Raw genomic sequence first — 23,437 nt, 5'->3', positions numbered from 1 at the left:
TTTCCTCTGCAATAGATGAAGTATCTTTCATCTGGATTCCCATAAATAAAGCAACCTTTCCCATCCATCTGTTTAACTGATATACACATTTAAAAAAATGCTTATATACCAATTATACTCCCAAGGAGAAAAAATGCAAAAGGTTCCTGTGTGCATACAACAGATAAGCGACCTTCGGCCTCATCAACACTCTTAAACACAATCCTTCTCTACTAAAGCTATCTCAGGGATGCACTCTAACAACAGTTGCAAGGGACCTTGAAGATTTTCTAGTCCAACCCTCTGCTTGAGCAGGACATCCGACTCTTATTCCAGACAAGCTGGTGGAGCAAGGTATGTAGGTAATCCTTGACTTACAACCGTTCATTTGCTGACCATTCAAGGTTACAACCACACTGGAAAAGTGATTTATGACTTTTCATGCTCGATTGTTGCAGCATCCCCATGATCACGTGATCAAAATCCAGACACTTGGCAACTGGCCAGTATTTATGACGGTTGCCGTGTCCCCAGAATCATCTTTTGTGACTTTCTGACCAGCAAAGTCGATGGGGGAAGCCAGATTCACTTAACCACCGTGTTACCAATTTAACAGCTGCAGGGATTCGCTTAACAAATGGGGCAAGAAAAGTCATAAAATGGGGCAAAACTCAATTAGCAGCTGTCTTGCTTAACAGCAGCAATGTTGGACTCGGTTGTGGTTGTGAGTCAAGGGTCACCTATACAAAGGCCAGACAATAAATGAAATGGGAGAGGGGGGAAAATGGTGCGGAACGGCAGAGGATTTCCCCTTTCCGGTTTGCAATGGAGGGTTAGGGTAAAAGATCCCGTAAGAGGCAAGGAGATTCAGGGACGGAAGCGATCTGTGAAGAACAAGCAACAGCTTATTGAGAGCAATTTTAGCTTAGGTGGTTCTCAGGCAGAAGGGGGGAACTTAATTGCGGGGCGGGGGGAAAGAGAGAAATGAGAGACAAATCATAGCCCTGTCTGGAATTGCATGCAGTTACCTTTGTATCTTGACGGCTGATCTACCTCTTCCCAAAATTGGAATGCCAGCCCCAAACTAGCATTGGTTCAAGCTAAAGTTCACTGCAACTTAAGAAACACCAAGGGGCTGTAACCTACCTCTAATTTGGTGCTCTCTGAGCTTGGTAGGTTTCTTGCAGGTGTTTCAACTGCCAACTAGGCTAACATTATCAGGGTTAATCCTAGCACTGATGAGGTTATCTAATTGGATAATGAAACCAAGCTCAGAGAGCACCAAGGACCCCAGAGGTCTCCTCCTCCAACTCTACTCTACAAACCCCAGTCCCTGTAGCAGTGATATTACCTAGTTTGGATAATGAAACGCCTGCAAGTAACCAGCCAAGCTCAGAGAGCATGAAGGACCCCACAGGTCTGCAAAACTCATTCCCATCTAGCCCTGATAAGGTTACCTAGTTTGGGCAATGAAATGTCTGCAAGAAAACAAGCAAGCTCGGAGCGCACCAAGGGCCCCACAGTTTTTCTACCTTCTCCTATTCCCCGCTCTGCAAAGCCCACCCTTTTCTAGCACTGAGGATGTTACCTAGTTGGGTCATGAAACATCTGCAAGAAAACCACCAAGCTCAGAGAGGATCCCCCGGCTCTGAATTACAAATTGTCTCTTTGATTATTATCCCCTAAGGCAGGGGCAGGCCACCTTGGCTCTTTTATGACTCGTGAACCTCAACTCCCAGAATTCCTGAGCCAGCCATGTTGAGGGAAAAGGGAGAGGTTTCCAAGCTGAGCCATGGCTGGCCCAGGAATTCTGGGAGTTGAAGTCCACGAGTCATAAAAGAGCCAAGGTTGCCTACCCCTGGCCTAGCCCTAGGCCGCTTTATGACTCGTGGACTTCAACTCCCAGAATTCCTGAGCCAGCCATGCTGAGGGGAAAGGGAGAGATTTCCAAGCTGAGTCCTGGCTGGCTCAGGAATTCTGGGAGTTGAAGTCCACGAGTCATAAAAGAGCCAAGGTTGCCTACCCCTGGCCTAGGCCGCTTTATGAATCGTGGACTTCAACTCCCAGAAATCCTGAGCCAGCCATGCTGAGGGGAAAGGGAGAGGTTTCCAAGCTGAGTCCTGGCTGGCCCAGGAATTCTGGGAGTTGAAGTCCACGAGTCATAAAAGAGCCAAGGTTGCCTACCCCTGGCCTAGGCCGCTTTATGAATCGTGGACTTCAACTCCCAGAAATCCTGAGCCAGCCATGCTGAGGGGAAAGGGAGAGGTTTCCAAGCTGAGTCCTGGCTGGCCCAGGAATTCTGGGAGTTGAAGTCCACGAGTCATAAAAGAGCCAAGGTTGCCTACCCCTGGCCTAGGCCGCTTTATGAATCGTGGACTTCAACTCCCAGAAATCCTGAGCCAGCCATGCTGAGGGGAAAGGGAGAGGTTTCCAAGCTGAGTCCTGGCTGGCCCAGGAATTCTGGGAGTTGAAGTCCACGAGTCATAAAAGAGCCAAGGTTGCCTACCCCTGGCCTAGGCCGCTTTATGAATCGTGGACTTCAACTCCCAGAAATCCTGAGCCAGCCATGCTGAGGGGAAAGGGAGAGGTTTCCAAGCTGAGTCCTGGCTGGCCCAGGAATTCTGGGAGTTGAAGTCCACGAGTCATAAAAGAGCCAAGGTTGCCTAGCCCTGCCCTAGGATTTTGGGGAGGCATTTTACCTGCCGCAATGCACCACCACAGCCACGAGATCATACATGCGATCTGGGTTTGTAGCATCTCCTGACGTGTTGAAGAGTCGAAGTTCCAGAGGAAAGACCACACGATAGGAAAGCTTGGTGTATCTGTGTAGCTGGTCCATGTATTTGAACCTTTTCAAGTGCAGAGCGAGAATCATGGGCAGTTTTTTCACGCGCATCCTTGATTAGCAATGTTAAGATCAAAGGAGAAAGAAAAGAAAAACAAAAGCAGGTCTTACAAAGTTATGCTCTTTACCACCCAGACAGATTATTAAGGTAAAAAAAAATAACCTGGGTGAATAAAACAGTGCTTGATATATATATATATGTTTTGCCAAGCCCCCCCCCCAAAAAAAACCCAGGAAAGATTTGAAGTTTCTGGCAGTGGGTTGATCTGAGCACTAAGCAACAACTGAATGCAAGGCAGCTATAAATTGGTTAATATTGACAAAGAATTCAGGAAAAATGCCTTTATTTATTAACTAGATTTTAAAAATCCAGCCTTTATTATTTTTATAAGTAATTCAGGGTGTCCAACATTCCTAGTGCTCCTTCCTCCTCCTATTTTGCCCACAACAATAACCTTGTGGGGTGGGCTAGGCTGAGAGAGGGACTGCCTAAAACCAATCAGCCGGCTTTTATACTTAAGGCAGGATTAGAAAGATTGGCCCAGAGTCACCCAGCCAACTTGCATGTCTTAAGGCAGAATTAGAACTCAGAGTCTCCTGATTTCTAATCTGGGGCCTAACTACAGGGGTAGGCCACCTTGGCTCTTTTATGACTTGTGGACTTCAACTCCCAGAACTCCTGAGCCAGCCATGCTGAGGGAAAAGGGAGAGGTTTCCAAGCTGAGCCAAGCTGGCTGAGGAATTCTGGGAGTTGAAGTCCACGAGTCATAACAGAGCCAAGGTTGCCTACCCCTGGCCTAGACTAAACTAGGGGCCTCTGCCCTTCTTTCCCCCCCCCTCACCCCCCACACACTCATACTGCATCAAGAAAACTCACAAGTTTGAAGCCCACAAGTGTCAAATTCCACAAGAAATACCATCCGGTCCTGTACAGAATTTATTACGCTATTATTCAGCTTGTCTCTTTATTTGGTGTGATTAATTTCACCCTTTGACACTTGAAATTCACAAGTTTATCGATCCACTGGATGTCAGTGCTCTGAAAAGCTCCTGGGCCCCCTGCAGCTCAGAATGACTGAATTACTGGTCTGCAGATTTAATCGTGCAAAATAAAAAGAAAATGAACAGAATTATGCAGAGCAGGAGCAGGGAAAGAGTTATTCAGCCCCCTTTTCCTTCTCACGTAGAAACTCATTTGGCCATTCTTCACGTCTCTGAGATTAGGCCGGATGCTTTTGAATGCCTCTCAATTAAGCTGTAACAAGTAACTCACTCGTTTTTCTATTTACTTTTTATTACAAAAAGACACAACAAGACGGTGAAAACCAACACAAACTAATATAGTGAGGAAGAAGTCGGCTACGTGTGAGTTGGGAGGCTATGCAAATTTATTTTAAAAAGAAAGGAAGGGGAAAAAAAAACACCCATAAACTGCAAGGTGAGGAAAACATCGAGGAAAAATAAAATAGAAAGAAAAAAAGATACAGGTAATCCTCGAATTACAATCACTATTGAGACCAAAGTTTTTGTTGCTAAGCGAGACATTTGTTAAGTGAGTTTTGCCCCACTTTGCGAACTTTTTCGCAACAGTTGTAAAATGAATCACTGCAGTTGTTAAGTTGGTAACCCGGTTGTTAAATGAATTTGGCTGCCCCCATTGACTTTGCTTGTCAGGAGGTCGCAAAAGGGGACCACGTAACCTCGGGGCACTGTGACCGTCATAAATATGAGCCAGTTGCACCAGCACCTGAATTTTGATCATGTGACCCCCCCAGGGATGCTGCAACGGTCGTAAGTGTGAAAAACGGTCATAAGTCCCTTTTTTCAGCGCCGTTGTAACTTTGAATGGTCACTAAATGGAACTGCTGTAAGTTGAGAACTACCTGTAGAGCGAAGCGGCTTCTGAATGTCTTCACAACAGTTATGAATCAAATGTACTTCAACCTCTCTCTCTGAAGTTCCCTCATTTTTCTCCTCTTTCTGTAATCTAGCTTGTCTAATCGACAAACTCACAAATTCCTTAGAAATGTCTCATTCGTCAACAGCAGGAAGATCCCTTTCAACCACAAAGTGGAAGAGTTGATTAAGAGTCCATCACTTCTTTCTCGGCAGAGTCTACCTGCCCGGTCTGTTAAGGCGATCTAGAACCGAAGTCCTCGGTGGGGCCCAGGTATGTAACGAAAATGCACCTTAGCCTTACCTCTTTTGTGCTTCCTGTTTACTCCGGCACTGCTCACAGTAGTACTTGTACTCACTGCACAGCGTCTCGGTGTTACTGAAGCCTCTGCAAAATGGAAGATTGGAGCAGAAGCTATAACGATCAGGTTTTCCAGCAGTGAACAGATTCTCTCAGGTCAAAGATGTCTCTGTTTGCAGTGGGGAAGGGCAACTGTCACCCAGCACCACAAAACAGGCAATTTAACGGTTGAAGCTAATCTCTCTTCCTATTTTTTCCCCTGTCTCCTTTAGGCCCCATCCCTAAATGATTCAGAGAAGTAACAGTTAAGAAAGAGACCCTTCCGGTGACTTTGATTGGGACCCTTTGGTGGCTAACGGTAACGTTCCAATCAAGTAATTGCTGCTGCTAATTTATTGTGTGTGGGTTTGTGCCTGTGACATCGCTTGATAGCATCATTATCACATCAAACAACTGGGATCTACAACGGCACAGTAAGTCAGGGATTTGCAGCTGCATGATGGCCAAAGCAAGCAAATAACTCTTCCCGAATCCCTTTTTTCAGTCTAGAGGTCTGATAAAAAGCAGAATACACATAGTTAAATCAAAATAAATAACACTCTAGGAAGCTACTTAATGTATTAGTGTTGGCTTCGGGCTTCAGTGTCTTGGGATTAAATAAAATATCCTTCTGTTTTATCTGGCTGCATTTTCTGTTTTTGTTGAAACGTGTTACCTCAAGCAGTGGGTGATTGATGTATTTTGTTCCACGTCAACCGACAGGTCCAGAAAATCTTCATCTTTGCTGCTCACCTTGAAGAGGGGAAAAAATGCAGATTTTAAAATGTTTAAGAAATAGAATGAAGAATGTACAACTGTACAGCATCTAATTCCTAGCAGTGTTCTCTGACAAACCTTTTATCTCAGTGAGGGATCCCGAGCCAGTCACAGTCCCTCCATTTACTCCTAGGAAAGTGGGTTTTAGGCTTGTCCTCGACTTATGACCACAATTTCCGTTGCTAAGCAAGATAGTTATTAAGTGAATTTTGGCCCATTTTACAGCCCTTTTTGCCACAGTTGTGAAGTGAATCGCTGCAGTTGTTAAGTTAGTAACACGGTTGTTAAATGAATCTGGCTTCCCCGTGGACCTTTGTTTGTCAGAAGGTCGCAAAATGGATCAGATGACTCCGGGAGACAGTAACCGCCGTAAATACGAACCAGTTGCCAAGCACCTGAATTTTGATCACATGACCATGGGGATGCTGCAACTGTCGTGTGAGAAACGGTCATAAGTAACTTGTGAGGTCACTAAACAAACTGCTGTAAATTGAGAACTATCTGTAGGGTTCCAAATAAAATCAGTGACAACTATTATTAAATGGAGGCAAAGGTTATAGGCTACCAGATTCTAGTTCAGAGTTTCTTAATCTCAGCAACATTAAAATGTGTGGACTTCAGCTCCCAGAATTCCCCAGCCAGCCATGTGTGGGCCTCAACTCCCAGAATTCCACAGCCAGCCATGTGTGGACCTCAGCTCCCAGAATTCCACAGCCAGCCATGTGTGGACCTCAACTCCCAGAATTCCACAGCCAGCCATGTGTGGACCTCAACTCCCAGAATTCCCCAGCCAGCCATGTATGGACCTCAACTCCCAGAATTCCCCAGCCAGCCATGTATGGACCTCAACTCCCAGAATTCCCCAGCCAGCCATGTGTGGTCTTCAACTCCCAGAATTCCCCAGCCAGCCATGTGTGGACTTCAGCTCCCAGAATTCCACAGCATACAATTCTGAGAGCTAAAGGCCACGCCTCTTAACGTTGCTGAAGTTGAGAAACATGGCCCCACCCCATCCACCCCAGCATTTTTGCTGTGTAGACATGTTCTAAAAAGAAACATAAAAGTTATGAACTGAGAAACTGAATCCCACAATGAGTGTATTTTGAATGTCACCCTCCCTCCCAAGAAGATAATCATTATAAATTTTATGTTCTCTGGCTAGCTGAGGGCAGAATTAGCACACAGCCCTAAACTAGCTAGCTTCCAGGTTGGGGCGTTTTGGAGATCATAGCTGTGGTACACTTCAAGCCAACTGCCTGGTTTAGCAGGACACATGAATGGACTCAGTGCAGAGATGTGCAATGCTTGAAGCCCAAAGATGAAAAAGCACCTCAAGGAGGGATTGGCACATTGAGAGCAACAAAATGGTTTCCTTCGGGTGATGCAAACCAGTCTTGTGTCGACTCCAAAGCTTCAGATTCAGGTCCAAAGTACTGATGTACTCAGGACCTTTAGAGCGAAGAATGTAACCGGGCAACTACTTCAAGGATGCAAGATCTGCCCTAACCAAAGAAGAAACCACCTACCATCATTGCCAGGGCAAGCCGCAAACTCTCTCAAGCTGATGATGTTACCTACTTGGGCAATGAAACATCAGCAAGCAAACAACCAAGCTCGGAGAGCATCAAAGATGCCAGAACAAGAACTGAGATAAGAATAGGCTAGAGTTATGAACTTCATGCCCTACTATTCTTGAACGCAGACCAAACCAGTCATGGCAGGAAACATTGTGGGTGTTGGAAGTCCACACATCTTTGTTGCCAAAGCTGAGAAATATTCTTCTAGCTCAGGGCGTCTCCAAATTTGGCATCTTTAACACCTTGTGGATTTTTCAACTCCCCAAAGTCCACAAGTCTTAAAAGTTGCCACATTTGGAGACCCCTGTTCTAGCTAAATGCGGATTTAGCCACTTGAAAGAGAGACGCGTTCATCTGTTTATACGCTGCGAGCGGGAAGATGGGAGTCAACACTCCTGGAAACTAACCACGCTAAGTAGGGATTTCAGAGAAAGTAAAGAGCTACCTACAGCTTCACAGTTTAAACAGCGAGTTTCATTTGTTAGTGTTCCCTGGAAGATTTCGTGGACCCAGGTGAGCGCGGCCTTCTCCCCTTCATCACTCTCGATGCTTCCGTTCTGGAGTTTGCCATTCTGTTTTTCCTGCTTTTTCTCTTCTTGTAGCAAGTCCGCAATTGTGTTCAACAAATAGTTCAGGAATTCGTGTGCATCCTGCTGCATATAGTTGTCAAACAGCTCTGATAACAAGGCACACAACAAAGAAGAAGAGCAGAGGAATTAAGATCTTAGACTGCCAGCCTAACGTGGTTAAAGTCGTTACAGGATTTTGGACACCAGGAAGGGCGGAAAGCAACAAGGTATGCTTTTATTAAAAATAAGCAAAAGTGCTTAGTTAAAAATAGGTATTTTAAAAAGAAGATGGGAACATATTCGCAGCATGGATGTAATGCCGCTATGAATCAAATGATCGCCTCACTCTCTGCCAGTGCAACTGTCATAAGTACATGCCAGTTGCCAAGCACACTAATTCAGATCACATGACCATGGGGATGCTGCAACGGTCATAAATGTATAAGTCATTTTTTCCCCCAGTGCCGCTGTAAGTCTGAACGGTCACTAAATGAATAGTTGCTAAATTGAGAACTACCTGTAGTTAGGAGCAAAGGACAACAAATGATGGACAGTTACAAAATGATTACCATATGAGTCTCGTTTACTTACTAAATAGTTCTCAAGGTTAGCATAGTCAGTTAAAAGACATTCCTTAATCAGACGTTGAACTACCATCTCTGTGTGGGGGGGGGATTTTGCTATGGGTCAATATGGTGGTTCTCTATTTGCAAGTAGCTCGATTCTTAAATTAACAGAATCTTTTAAAAGGTTAAGTGGGCCAGGGAGCTTAATGGAAATGCGTGTCCAGTACTGGTGGTCCTCCATTTACGCCCACAATTGAGCCCAAAATATCTGTTGCTAAGCGAGACAGTTGTTAAGTGAGTTTTGCCCCATTTTATTACCTTTCTTGCTCGAGTTGTTAAGTGAATCATTGTTAAGCTAGTAACCTGGTTGTAAAGTGAATCTGGTTTCCCCATTGATTTCGCTTGTCAGGAGGTCGCAAAAGGGGACCACGTGGCCCCGGGACGCTGTGACCGTCATAGATATCAGTTGCCTGAAAGGGTCTGAAGTTTGATTGTGTGACTATGGGGATGCTGCAGCTGTCGTAAGTATGAAAAACAGTGTTAAGTCACTTTTTCCAGTGCTGTTGTAACTTTGTAAAAAGGTAAAGGTTCCCCCGCACATGCGTGCTAGTCGTTTCCGACTCTAGGGGCTCATCTCCGTTTCAAAGCCGAAGAGCCAGCGCTTGTCCGAGGACGTCTCTGTGGTCATGTGGCCGGCATGACTAGATGCCAAAGGCGCACGGAACGCTGTTACCTTCCCACTGTAGTGGTCCCTATTTTTCTACTTGCATTTTTACGTGCTTTCAAACTGCTAGGTTGGCAGAAGCTGGGATGAGTAACAGGCGCTCACTCTGCTACGCGGCACTCGGGATTCGACCCGCCAAACTGCCGACCTTCTGATCGACAAGCTCAGCGTCCTAACCCACTGAGCCAGCGTGTCCCTCTGTTGTAACTTTGAGCAGCCACCAAATCCATGTCGAGGTCTACCTGTGTGAGGGGCCTTCCTCTGCACCCACAAATCCAGAGTTCTGAGGCAGACAAGGGCCTCCAACCACAGCTGTTCGCAATCCACACAAACCGACATCTTGGTTGTCCTAAGACCTCCGAGAAGCAAGGGGCTGCCTTACCGTTTTCTTTCCTCAGCCGGGAAATGAACTTCTTGGGGGGGATGACCCCCACTTTCTTCTTCTGGGTGGCAATGCTGTTGAAGAGGTCCGACAAGCATGTGAGAAGAGTCTCTTTTTTGCGGGCCTGGACTTTGTAGGCCAAAACCTTTTCCCGAAATGGACGACAGAAGTAAAGGGCCTGGAGGACCGAGTTACAGTAGCAGGTATTTCCAAACTGAGGGAAGAGAAAAAGAAAAGTAAGTAAGAGTGTGTCTACGGAGATTCTCAGCCGTCCAGCTCATGGCTTGTCCCAAAGGTGCTTTTTCAAGAGGCAACTGGACTTTGTTTTTCTTTGAAGGTGTTTCGCTTCTCATCCGAGAAGCTTCTTCAGCTCCGACTGGAGAGTAGGGATGGGAAGGATTTATATTCCTTGCACAAAGCTGATCATTTGCATTCTTTTAGAGAGTCTTTGAGGCCACTTGGAGGTTGATCTCTGTCCTCAAGGTCACCTGAGTGGTGCAACACAGTCCTTTCAGCAATTCCAAGAAAGCTCAACACCCATTTGTGCCACTCATGTCACCTCTGTCCTTGAGGACACAGAAAAACCTCCAAATGGCCCCAACGACTCTCTAAAAGAATGCAAATGACCGGCTGTCTGCAAGGAATATAAATCCTTCCATTCCCCACCATCCAGTCAGAGCTGAAGTAGCTTCTTGGATGGGAAACAAGACGTCTTCAAAGAAAACCAAGAAAGTCCAATTGCCTTTTGAAAAAGCACCTTTGGGATAAGTGTGTGTGTGTGTGTGTGTGTGTGTGTGTGTTGACAAAATGGTTATTCAACTGCAAGTAAAAGAGAACTAAGAAAACCAAGAGTGTAGGGCAGGAGTGTCCAACCTTGGCAACTTTAAGACTTGTGGACAACATGTAGACAACTTTAAGGTTTGTGGACTTCAGCTTCCAGAATTCCCCAGCCAGAGTTCTGGTAGAGCAGAACTCAGTTGGTGGACCAGAGGGAAAGGGAAGGGGGAAGTATTTTACACACACGCATATGCATGCGGTTAACTACCCTAACCCTAACCACGCATGTGACACAAACGGGGCGGGGCTAGTGGTTGCATGATACTTGCTAGCCCTGCCCCATTCTTGCACGGCATAGCGCCATCCATTTTCACACCCCATGTGGTGGCAGTGGCCCATTTTCATGCCCTGTGGTGCGATGGTGGCCTGTTTTCATGCCCCACGGCATGGCAGCAGTCCTTTTTCACGCCCCACAGCACAGTGGTGGCCCCTTTTCTCACCCTGAGGCACAGTGGCAGCCCATTTTTGTGCCCCACGGCTGCGGCGCTACTGCAAGTAGGTCTGTGTGTGCCCACTGGCCAGCCTATCCCGCGGCCTTGTGGCCAGTAGGCCGCGGCCGTGGCACACAGGTTGGGGACCCCTGTGGTAGAGAATTTCCTGCTCAAGCAGGGAATTGGAACAGAAGACCTCCAAGATCCTTCCAACTCTTCTAAGTTAGCAAGCAAGGAAGTGGGTGGGAGGAGGCTGGCAAAATAGCATAAAAATTGAAGGTGTTTATACAATATTCTCACAAAAAAGACATTTGAGGAAGGACAATCTTTCGGAGGCTTCAGGGCTGCAGGGAGCATGAGAGATTTTTGTTCAGGAATGCTATGTTTAACCTGAAACTGCCGCACTTGCTCCGAATGTATCCCCTCTGCAATCTCCACCTGGACTCTGTCTTGCAAGTTGCAAGCCCTGTAGGCCAGATCGGGAGCTTTGCCAGGACTTCCTCAACCCTGAACTGTCCTACAGCTGCATGTCGCCCACAATATGCCTGAAGTATTTCCTTCGTTGACTCTCAGTGAAGGCAGCTGACCCAGACTTTTAAAAAGCTTTGCAATGCCATCTGGCCCACCCTCCCACCCTTGTTTCACAAGCCAGCAATGCTAGTTAATTGGGGAGGGAAACCATGTCCTGTTGGAGGCCACTCCAGAGGAATCTATGTGGCTATGTGGCTAGGACTGTCAACACTGGGTGGTGCTCAGGGCAAGGGTGCCGTTTCTGAGTGATGTGAACTCTGACGGGATGCCAAGGAGAGTTAAACGAGCTTCTTTTCAGAGTCAGCTCAGATCAAGAATATTTAGAGAAGTGACCAGCACTCTTAGGAGAAAAAAATGCCCTGGGTTAGACAGTGTCTACGTGCTTCCTGTTTACACAGCTGAAAGCAGATGTTTGCATCTGTCACATTTGAAGGTTGCTTCATTTCAGAGAAATGAAAAGAGAGTCTGATGGGATGATCACTTCTGGGAGAAATCATTTGACATTCAGAATATATCCTCACCACCACCACCACCATCATCATCATCACCACCACGACCACCACATCTCCAACACCTCACTTCATCCTTGCCAAGACAGTGGTAACTCTTAGTATAAACAAAATTAACATCTGTACATTCAAAATGATGTTTGGGGAGCTGTATGGGAACTGTATTCTTCAACCCTGGGCTGAATCAAGATGAAATGTTTGTATTGTAGCTTTAGCGGGGTCGTTACAGGCCCTTCCGCCATTTCACTTCCATTTAGGGAGAAGATCGCTCACACTGAGAAGGGCCAAGGACTTTGACATGACCTCACGACCTCTGTGCCTATTACAATTCCTATGGGGTGCCCTCCGTGCTGTTTCTTAGCCCCCCTCCTGGCTCCGTCCAATGGAATTCTACGCTTTTGGGATCCTCCCATCAACACATCTGGAAGTTCAATTCAGTTTTCAGATAGGAACTCACGCTTGACCACTCCCGGGTCAAGCCTTAACGTTTCCTTCCACAGAATTAGGGGCAGATTTAAGCTCTGACAATGAGCAAATACTTGCAAGCTCTGGCCCAAATGTTTGTGGGTTTATTTAATTTTTTTTTTAAAAAAAGGGGGACTGAAGAGCAGGAAGGAAACTATTCCTGAGCCAGTCCCCTTCTCTGTGGCCCACTTGTCTCAGGAGTTTTGTATCACATTCAGACAACCTGCTTCTGCTGCTTCTTCCTAACAAATCGAGCCAATTCAGAAACATCCTCAAGCAAACAAATGTTTTAACTCTTGCTTTACTTAACTTGGTAAAGGTCGGCTTTTTAAGCAGAGCTTCTGAGGCTCAAGATACAAACTGGCTCCAGGGGCAGTGAACACAAGGGGTGCTCAGGGCTGTTCAGTTCCGCACAAAAGGAGGACCCAGATTGTTGGGGGCAATTAAGCTGACTTTGTAATAATGCCGCTCGGGGTGTGTGTGAAAGCCCTAGTAAGCAGGCATAGACATAGAATGAAGGCTACTGCTAAGCTTGTAAGCCGCCCTGAGTCTTCAGAGAAGGGCGGGATATAAATGGCATTAAAATAAAATAAATAAAATAAAAAGAAGGGATCACAAAAGGAGACACAATTAACAGGCATCTATCTCCCCAAGAAGAACAAAACAGCCACTCACGTTAACCAAGCCGAAGTAATGTTCATTCATAGGAAATTGATCCGGACCAATCTCTTTCTCCAAAGCAGAGGCATTGGCGCCCTGGAAGACAAAACAGCGGGAACAGTCAGTCCTCAACTTTCAACAGTTCATTTATTGGCCGTTCAAGGTTACAACGGCACTGAAGAGAGGGACCTAGGGCTGCTCTTTGCACTAGCATCCCCACGGCCACATGATCAGAATTCAGATGCTTGGCAACTGACTCATATTTATGACGGTCGCAGTGCCCCAGGGTCACGTGATCCCCTTTTGAGACCTTCTGACAAGCAAAGTCAATGGGGAAACCAGATTCGCTCAGCAACCCTGTTACTACCTTAACAGCTGCGGTGATTCACTTAACACACATGGAAAGAAAAGCTGTAAAATGGGGCAAAACTCACTTAACAAGTGTCTCACTTAGCAACAGAAATTTTTTGGGGGCGGGGAGGGGGTCAGTTGTGGTTCTAGGTCGTAAGCCGAGGACTACCGATCCATCTCTGAGCAAGAAGAATCCCCCTTTTGCAACAGGCAAACTCCACATTACAGAAATCACCTGCTCCAACAAAAGCAGCATTCCTCCCCACCTCAACACAGGGCACCGCTCAAATTCTCCCCGGTGGGTCTCCAAAGCTGCCTTGCGGATTTGAGGGAAAGAAGAGACCGTGAGGGGACCATTCCACCCGCATATAAGATACTAGAAAAGGACTCTAATAATTTGCTATTCTACAGCACTTCAGTTTCCCATTTAGTAAGGTGCACCTGCAACTTATCAAAACCCTGAGAGGTTCCCACTTCTCCCTAGAGCAGGGGTAGGCAGGGGTAGCTGGGCTGGTTCAAAAATGTTCAGTGAACTCCTGTAGCTGAAGGTGGCCTTGGCCTTTTTGCTACTGGACATCTCCCATTAGTGGAGGTGCCCTGTCAGAGGTCTAGATTTAATGCCATTGACTATGAAGCATCTCACAGAAGAATAAATGAGGTGTACTCAGTGGGTTACGACGCTGAGCTTGTCGATCACAAGATCAGCAGTTGGGCGGGTCGAATCCCGAGTGCCGCGTAACAGAGTGAGCGCCTGTTACACGTCCCAGCTTCTGCCAACCTAGCAGTTCGAAAGCACGTAAAAAATGCTACTAGAAAAATAGGGACCACTATGGTGGGAAGGTAACAGCGTTCCGTGCGCCTTTGGCGTCTAGTCATGCCGGCCACATGACCACGGAGACGTCTTCGGACAAGCGCTGGCTCTTTGGCTTTGAAACGGAGATGAGCACCGGCCCCTAGAAACGGAAACGACTAGCACGCATGTGCGGGGGAACCTTTACCTTTACCTTTAAGGTCTCTGCCTGAGGAATGGAGGATCTAAAACAGGGGTCTTCAACCTTGGCCCTTTTATGACTTGTGGACTTCAACTCCCAGAATTCCTCAGCCAGGCACATGTGCCTGGCTAAGGAATTCAGGGAGTTGAAGTCCACAAGTCATAAAAGGGCCAAGGTTGAAGACCCCTGATCTAAAACTTTACAATAGAAGGAAGACAGAGCTTAGCCTTTCATTCAGACACAACCTTTATTTCCTCTCCAGACTCGGCCTGTAAGTTGCCTACATATCAATGAATGTTGAAGAATTCGGTCTCTTTGCTGAATATCATTGAGGCAGTTTCTGTAAGTCATATAAACACTGGGCAACACAGTCGTCTGTACTATTTGTTTTGACCACAAGTTAATAGAAGGAAAAATAAAACACAAAATGCTGCTTAAATTAGTATATAAACAAAGCTGGAAACATCACGGACAACACAAAATGAAATGTCCTTAGGAAATCAACAAAACAATCCTCCATTGAAGTAATTTCCTACTGCTACGCCACATCTCCCTTTAAGTTTCCTAATATTGCTTCTATTTTTTTGAAGTTGAGTTGACCATGAGCCAAACTGCAAAGGGAGATGAGAGAGAGAGAGAGAGAAAATTAAAGAGTAAAATAAAATAGCTGTAACTATAGAGCTATAGTTACAGAGCATTTGCAATTCCTAATTTCATAGGAAACACTTTGAAACTGGCCTTTAATAAAGCAGAATCCATTTCTTGTAATTAAACTTTCAGATCTGAAGGCTCCCGTTCAAAACTATGAATGAATCTGAAGAGGTAACCATTTCAGCTACAAACAAGTAAAACCTGTTAAACTGAAACATCCTGGAGAATGTTTTGCAACTGGGTTTTGCAAGGACGGCCAATGCATTTCCCTATCTAGAAACCCCATTTCACCTCTTGACTTACACAACTCAGAACTTTTAAAAACCAGTCTCCCCGCTTAGAATGGAATAAAAAAAAAATGGTTTCTTTTCCAAATCTGCACAATAGAGGAGCTTTTCAAGCAGCTGTGTTTTCAGAGAGATGTCTTTTCAAGTCGAAATATATAAACTGGATGGTTTTCAACAAGCCCTCCAAGAATATTTAGAATCTCAGCCAACTGACCACTGATGGGGAAGGTTTCTCCTATTTCCATTTAAGTGCATCGAAAGAAAGAAAGAAAGAAAGAAAGAAAGAAAGAAAGAAAGAAAGAAAGAAAGAGAGAGAGAAAGAAAGAAATTGCTTTCAAGATGCCATCAATAACATCTCAACCTCTGCAAAGGAGAGCTGACTCCAACATCAGCACAACTTCCCGGGAGTGAAAAAGCAGGGCTTAGCTGTCTGCTTCAGAAAATGCCCCAAAGATTAAATTGATGCTAAAACACAACACATGAAGCAAGAAATTTTCTGGGCTTGAAGTGACAGACCTGTGTTTGGCTGGTGACACTTCAGAACATCTGAGTTTTCCACGACTGAGCTTTTCAACTTCAGAAAAGAGCCCTCTCATCTTGAGAAGTTGGGAGGGGAAGCATTTTTTTAAAAAAATAATACAGAAAAGATTATGAATGTATAGAGGAGTGCAAGCCCCTTTTTCTAATTTCAAGTCAATAAGTACACTTTAAAAGGGACGCGGTGGCTCAGTGGGTTAGGACGCTGAGCCTATTGATCAGAAGGTCGGCAGTTTGGCGGGTCGAATCCCGAGTGCCGCGTAACAGAGTTGAGCGCCTGTTACACGTCCCAGCTTCTGCCAACCTAGCAGTTCGAAAGCACGTAAAAATGCAAGTAGAAAAATAGGGACCACTACGGTGGGAAGGTAACAGCGTTCCGTGCGCCTTTGGCATCTAGTCATGCCGGTCACATGACCATGGAGACGTCCTCGGACAAGCGCCGGCTCTTCGGCTTTGAAACGGAGATGAGCACCGGCCCCTAGAGTCGGAAACGACTAGCACGCATGTGCGGGGGAACCTTTACCTTAACTACACTTTGCGCTGTCACTTTAAGGCAATTGGGGCCCAAGGTGTACAGTAGCTAACGGTGAAATATACTTGTTAGACAGGCAGGCTTATAAATGAGTAAAACAGATAAATAAAATAGATACAAAAACTGAGGTACATGAACTTCAGTTGTGTCACTTCCTTTATTTATGCTTCCTTCAACAAAACCAAGTTTTCTTCTGGGCATTGTACATAGCAATTCAGAAGAAATGGGGCTGCTGAAAAGAAAAAGAGATATCTATATTCTATTTAAAAAGGCTGGCCAAGAGCCGCCTGTCAATAGCAACAGCACTTATGCTTATATACCAATTCACAGTGCTTTGCAGCCCTCTCTAAGTAGTTGGCAGAGTCAGCATATGGCCCCTAACAATCTGGGTCCTCATTTTATCAAGCTCAGAAGGATGGAAGGCTGAGCCAACCTTGAGCCGGTCAGGATCGAACTGCTGGCAGTGGACAGAGTTAGTCTTTAACACTGCAGTCTAAACACTGCGCCACCACAGCTGGGTAGGAAGAAAAAGAGGGAGGGAGGAAGGAAATGGGAAAGGCAAGAAAGGTAGCAATAGCACTAGACTTATATACCGCTTCGTAGTGCTTTACTTTACTCTCCAAGCAGTTTACAGAGTCAGCCGGTTGCCCCCAAGAATCTAGGTCCTCATTTTATTGACCTCGGAAGGATGGAAGGCTGAGTCAACGTTGAGCCGGTCAGGATCGAACTGATGGCAGTGTGCGGCGAGTTAGCCTGCAATACTGCATTCTCACCACTGCGCTACCACGGCTCTCAATGCTGTGTCAGCATCAAGTCTGTTTAGCAGAAGTCTCCCCTGAATTTTTCATGCACTTCTACCGTGGCAAAACATTGTCGATAGTAACATGAGAAACATAATGACTGGGATGCAAATAAACATTTACCTGAAAGAAAGACTAGCTATTTTACCACAGTAATTTAACTCTCTTATTTTGTCTTAGATCTGCCAGTGTTGTCAAGTCTCCTCTGCTAGAGTGAGCAGTCTCAATATGTTGGGAAGCCTTGAGAGTTAGTCAACACTTGTCCTCGTGGCAACCCCATTCTTTCTTCCAACTAGGCTTATTTTCTGAGCATCACATCATCCTTGACCTTGAGAAAAACTTTTTCCTGCTTCCTGATGGCCATCCTTCATGCCTTTTAGAAGAACCTCAACTAGGGCCCCTAGAAAACACAAGATTTCAGGAACAGCCCAGGACTACAAGCCTGTTAAGAAAACAAACAGCAATGCTAAACCTCTAACTATGGAAGAATGTGTGATACCAGTTTATTTGACAAGTGTATCGATGGTCCAAGGAGAGGATTTAAGACGGACACTTCATACAGAAGGTTGCATTGGAACCTTCTTTGCCATTCCAGAAGAGTCTTTTTATGGGTAAACAACCGGATTAAATCAGCCAGATATATTCTCTCCTCTCTTTCTTACTCCATTATTTTATTACAATATTGTAATAAAAGTACAACTTGCTACTTAAAGCCTGTTTTTCTATTTGATTTGTGGAAGACATATTGTACTCCTCCATCCTTTATAGCCTGCTTGTTGCAACAATTCTTTTATTGGGCAATGAAATCCATTCATGGGCAAAATAAGAACAGATTTATTACGTACCACACATACAAAGTTTCCTAGTAAAGATGCTTAAGGCACATCATCTCTTTGCATGTCAGTTTTGGATTGTAAAAGGCTTGCTTTTTAATCTTCTTCCCCTAAAATACCATTCCAGGTGATGCACACAAAGCCTCATATGTAGTAATAGTTGTGATGCGCCAAAGTTCCACTTTAACACCTGAAACGTTTTTTTAAAAAATAGTCCTAGAGAAAAGTTAAGAAAACCAGAAAAGACTAAATGGAAGAATAGATACCTTAGGCAAACATAACATTTATAACCTAAATAGGTCCCACTAACTTACTGGGTAATATTAGCAAAAAACCTCTAGAGGCCAAGCAAAATCAGCCAAACTCTCTACCAGAATCTATACCTTCCCTTCATTGAAGTTTCTGGTGATTCAAAGTCTCCCATGAGACAGTTATGCATGAAGTGAACAGAATCTTCAGCGCAGTGAGTTTGGCCACTCGTCTTTTAGACGTCTCTCCCTCCTGATCGATTAACGTTTCCCAAGAGGTGATGGGTGAGGGGGGATCCGTGAGAAGTAAATGCTTGATGCCTATGGAGATTCTCAACCATCTAAGTCATGGTTGTCCCAAAGGTGCTTTGTCCAAAAAGTAGCCAGACTTTCTCGTGGTTGGTGGGGTGTTTTTTTTTAAACATTTTTGTTTCTCATCCAAGAAGAGCCAGAACTGAAGAAGCTTCTTAGATGAGAAGCGAAACGTTTTTTAAGGGGAAAACCAAGAAAGCCCAGTTGCCTTTTGGGAAAAGCCCCTTTGGGATCTGAACGCTTCTTGGCAAAAGGAGGGGGTTCCACCTGCCTTGAAAGAGATGGCTTTCCATTCCCTTCGTAAGAGACCATTGCTTGATCCAACAAATCTGGACAGTTTTTGTCCGGTCTTCAGGCTAAAGGTAACTGGCCTATGGGTCCAGAGAGCTCCGAAAGAAGCAGATTAATGGAACCCCTTCCAGTCAGGCTTAAATACTTGGATGGTTTTGACAGTACCGGTTCATGATCTTTGGTGGGTTTGGGATAACTGTAGTCCACCATCCTGACCCTCCTTAGATCTCTTAGCAGCCTTTGATGCCACGGATCACGGCATCCTTTCAGCTGGCTTAGCACAGGGCTTTTCAAACAGTGGTACGGGTACCACCTGTGGTACATTGGCCCCTGGCAGGTGGTACGCGACCATCCTAGAAAAGGGGTAGCAGGGGAGGGGAATGAGCTGAACCGGTGGCAGCAGCGCACAAGCCTGAGCGAGAGACGGCTGGAGCTGCAGGGCTGTCGGGGTTCAGCGGAAGCGCCAGGATCAGTGCCGCTTTCCAGCTCATTGGTGCTTCTTCGGGGCTGTCAGGGCTCAACAGAAGCGCCAGGATCAGCGCCAGCCTCCAGATGGAGCTCGGCATTGATCCTGGCGATTCTGAGCCCAGAAGAAGCGCCGATCAGCTGGAATGTTGCAGCATCTCAAGGGCCTTGTGATTTACATTCAGGGTCATATGAAGTAACCAAAACCTGCTGCAACCACCCAGCGGGGGGGGGGGGGAATAAAAACCAAACACCCCCCCAAACCACCCCCGCTGCCAATCCTCAACCTCGGACAAGAGAAAGAGCACGGCCAGGTAGACAGGCAGGTGTGTTGCTCGGCTGTGGATTGGGGGGCCCTTTTTTCAGTGCCATTGTAACTTCGAACACTCACTAAGCAAACTGTTGTAAGTCGAGGACTACCTGTACTTCATCACTTTTTTCCTTTTTTTGGTGATCAAGTTTTTGACACCTTGCTAGGCGACTGGTGGTCCTCGGATGTTGCCATATCCTAAAAGTGGTACAATGGGTGAAAAGGTTGAAAAGCCCTGGCTTAGCGGACTGAAAGGCCTGCTGCCACAATGCGTCTCCTTTCTACAGAACCGGTTCCGTCATTTCCGTTTCCTCCAGGAGTAAAACTGAGCAGAGCCCCTTGCTTTATAGGGTGCCTCAGGGCTGCACACATTCTCTGCACTCCTATCGAACGTCTACACAAAGCTCTTAGGGGATCTGTTGGTGTGAGATCAAGTATTATCAATAGGACAATATGAGACCTATTTATACATCTCTGTCCTGGAACAATCAAGGCATGTTAGCAAGGTTCCTTGGACGCTGTGGAGTTTGGATGGGGGAGAGGGAGGCTGCGATTCAATCCTGGCATGAGAACATGGCTGTGCATCTTACAGCCCTCACAGATCCAGAGGTTTTCCATCTTTAAAAAAGGTAAAGGTAAAGGTTCCCCTGCACATGCGTGCTAGTCGTTTCCGACTCATCTCTGTTTCAAAGCCGAAGAGCCAGCGCTTGTCCGAGGATGTCTCCGTGGTCATGTGGCCGGCATGACTAGACGCCAAAGGCGCACGGAACGCTGTTACCTTCCAACCGGAGTAGTCCCTATTTTTCTACTTGCATTTTTACATGCTTTCGAACTGCTAGGTGGGCAGAAGCTGGGACGAGTAACAGGCGCTCACTCTGTTACGCGGCACTCAGGATTCGACCCGCCAAGTTCTTCCCTAATCGAAGCTGGCATGCAACATGGGGTGTCCTCTTAAGACTCGTGAATGGTGGCAGTCGTGGCCAGGAAGACCTTTGTACCGTTTGTCTTGTGCAAACAACTGTGGACCAGGAGGCTTGCTGACAGCGACTCATGTCTTAAGTCATTTGTGTTTGGATTACTATGATGTATTCTAGGTGGGGCTGCCCTTGAAGAGCATTCAGAAGTTGCAGCTGGCCCAGAGAGTTTTTGGCAGCTCTCAATAGACCTGTGTAAATTTTCTTCCTGAACGCAGTTCAATATGCAACCCGCAGCTACACTTTCACGGACACGGTTGGGCACATTGTTGCTGCTTCAGTGACCCCGCAAATTCTGCTGCTGGGTTGCAGCTAATTCTATTTATTTTGGGGGTTGGTTTGAAGACTTACAGTGTAACTTGTTTTATATTGTTTTAATTATAAAACCGGCCTGACAGGTATTATACCAGAATGAAATACATGTATTATTATTACCCATTTATCTGCAAGCATTATTAAAACTGTAAATCAAAGGCTAGAAATCACGCCCTTTTCACTTCAAACTGCTCAATCTTCTTTCTTTGAAAATCTTTTGCATCGGGATTAATGCCAGATAACCCACCCGTATTAAAAAAAAATAGAATTAGAATATGCTTAGCAAGTCTGATAAACTGGCTGCATTTCTGTGAAGCTTTTTCAAACGAAGAGATAAGAAATCTGTTTACTCTGATATAATCCTGACACTCTCCAGTCCCACAGCTAACAATTACGTCCATGCCAAAGCAGCTGCAAGAACAATGATTACTCTTACCACATCGTTCAGCGTGCAAAGCTCTTTATTACAAGATGAAAAGGAGACAGGGAATCAGGGAGGGGAAAATACTTTTTAAGCAAATTATGCTACATATCTGTAATCTTGGTTGAACAGGAAGATGAGGTGAAAGGAATTAAACCCCAGGCCACACAGAAAGGATACAGAAGACCATATCTGGAAAGAAAAGGTGGGAACAGCAAGAGGGAAAGGAGGGAGAGTATCAGACAGAAGAAGACCTTTAGACTGCTGAGGATGGGATTTAAAGGTGGAATGCAAGAACAACAGAGTTGGAAGGGACCTTGTAGGTCAGAGGTCTTCAAACTTGGCCCTTTTATGACTTGTGGACTTCAACTCCCAGAATTCCTCAGCCAGGCATGTTGGCTGAGGAATTCTGGGAGTTGAAGTCCACAAGTCATAAAAGGGCCAAGTTTGAAGACCCCTGTTGTAGGTCATCTAGTCCAACCCCCTGCTCAAGCAGGAGACCCTACTACACCATTCCTGACAGATGGCAATCCAGTGTCTTCTTGAAAGCTTCCGGTGACGAAGCTGCCACAACTTCTGAAGGCAAAGCTGTTCCCCTGGTTGACTGTTCTCACGGTCAGAAAATTTCTCCTTGTTTCTAGGTTGAATCTCTCCTCAACCAGTTTCCATCCGTTATTCCTTGCCTGGCCTTCAGGTGCTTTGGAGAATAGGTTATATATAAATGGCAACCGGAAATAACGAGGAACTCGGCTTTCGGAAGGCTTCAAAGCCAGGCTGTCCTTTAAGCAACCGGAGAAATAATGTCAGAGGCCAACCATCAGGGAGCAGAAGTATTTTAATGATAGACTTCTAGATAAAGCAGAGAATGAAGACTGATAAAAACCCAAAAGATGAGATGGAAGGTAATCACTGCATGAATCTGTGCTTGACAAAGAAGACAAATGAACGAAAGGAAAAAATGGAACTCAACCGTTAAGGTGGAATTATACCTACATTGAGAATGGCGATGTAACTAGCAGACATGGAGATTAATGAATGGAAGGCTGGATCTACCAGAGGCAGACACGGGATTATACTGGCTTCCTCTGATCCAATATGCTGAATAATAGCTCCCATTAGTTCAGCCACCTAACTCCTTTATCTTAACATATCCAGAAGACCACAGGTTAGGAAAGGACAGACACCACCAGAAAGGAAAACTACGGTACGTAAAGACTGCCTCACTAATATATAAATTGCAAAGCATGGTGAAGCATAAATAGGGGGGGAACAAGAAAGAAAGGAAAAAAAACCAGAGGGACATCGAAACAGGGGTTAAAGAGCATTCGAACACACAACGTGAGGGACAGGGCGAAAACCATCTACTAAGACAGAGGTCTTCAAACTTGGCCCTTTTATGACTTGTGGACTTCAACTCCCAGAATTCCTCAGCCAGCTTGACTGGCTGAGGAATTCTGGGAGTTGAAGTCCACAAGTCATAAAAGGGCCAAGTTTGAAGACCCCTGTACTAAGAGATGGAGACCTTTAACTTTGATCAAAGCCAAGGAGTTTGAAGACAAAGCAGAGACCTCAGCCACCGCAGCAAAAATACATACTATTTCTGAAAGGATGTTTTTGGTAAAGGACGCAGGACACGGGACCAGAAGCATAGCTGGGAAGGAAAAACTCTTCGAAAGGTAGAGATAAAGCGATTAAAGATCTTAGGGGCAAATGAAGTCATTAATATCTGTAGTTTGTGTCCGAATACAATATAAAAGCAGCTAGAGGAGGAGAAATGTTAAGAATAATGTTGGATTTGACAGTCTGCATTTTATCTTTCAGGTAGCTTCGTAGTAGTACTGCAACTCTATGCACAGAGCTGTAGTATGTTTAACGCCACACCAACTTTTACTGCTGAAATGACTCACTATAATCTTTGTATCTCTGTCATTTTCTGTCCTCCTATGCTGGTCTACGATCCAAATAAAAAGTGCTATGTTATGTTAATGATATGACAGCACTTCCAGAGAAGGAACCCCATACTAACAGGA

General features: G+C 45.5%; 1 protein-coding gene across 3 annotated transcripts in view; it reads right to left on the bottom strand.

The window, feature by feature from the left end:
- The window catches only part of LOC310646107 (ubiquitin carboxyl-terminal hydrolase 12-like), a 47,922-nt gene that overhangs the window by 9,529 nt on the left and 14,956 nt on the right, over positions 1-23,437 (bottom strand). For 2 of the 3 annotated variants that reach the window (XM_083372340.1, XM_083372342.1), the window contains exons 2-7: positions 13,104-13,184; positions 9,656-9,869; positions 7,864-8,090; positions 5,737-5,813; positions 5,025-5,108; positions 2,679-2,876 (exon numbers count right to left, since the gene is read on the bottom strand). In XM_083372340.1, coding sequence (XP_083228466.1) covers positions 2,679-2,876; positions 5,025-5,108; positions 5,737-5,813; positions 7,864-8,090; positions 9,656-9,869; positions 13,104-13,184 — 881 coding nt within the window. Of the gene's footprint in view, positions 1-2,678; positions 2,877-5,024; positions 5,109-5,736; positions 5,814-7,863; positions 8,091-9,655; positions 9,870-13,103; positions 13,185-15,885; positions 15,988-23,437 lie in introns of those variants that run through there. The other variant, XM_083372341.1, reaches the window with a different exon arrangement.

Source organism: Vipera ursinii, assembly GCF_947247035.1.
Source record: "Vipera ursinii genome assembly, chromosome: 12".
In the NCBI taxonomy this organism is placed as follows: domain Eukaryota; kingdom Metazoa; phylum Chordata; class Lepidosauria; order Squamata; family Viperidae; genus Vipera; species Vipera ursinii.
This window is presented reverse-complemented; position numbering and strand designations above follow the sequence as displayed.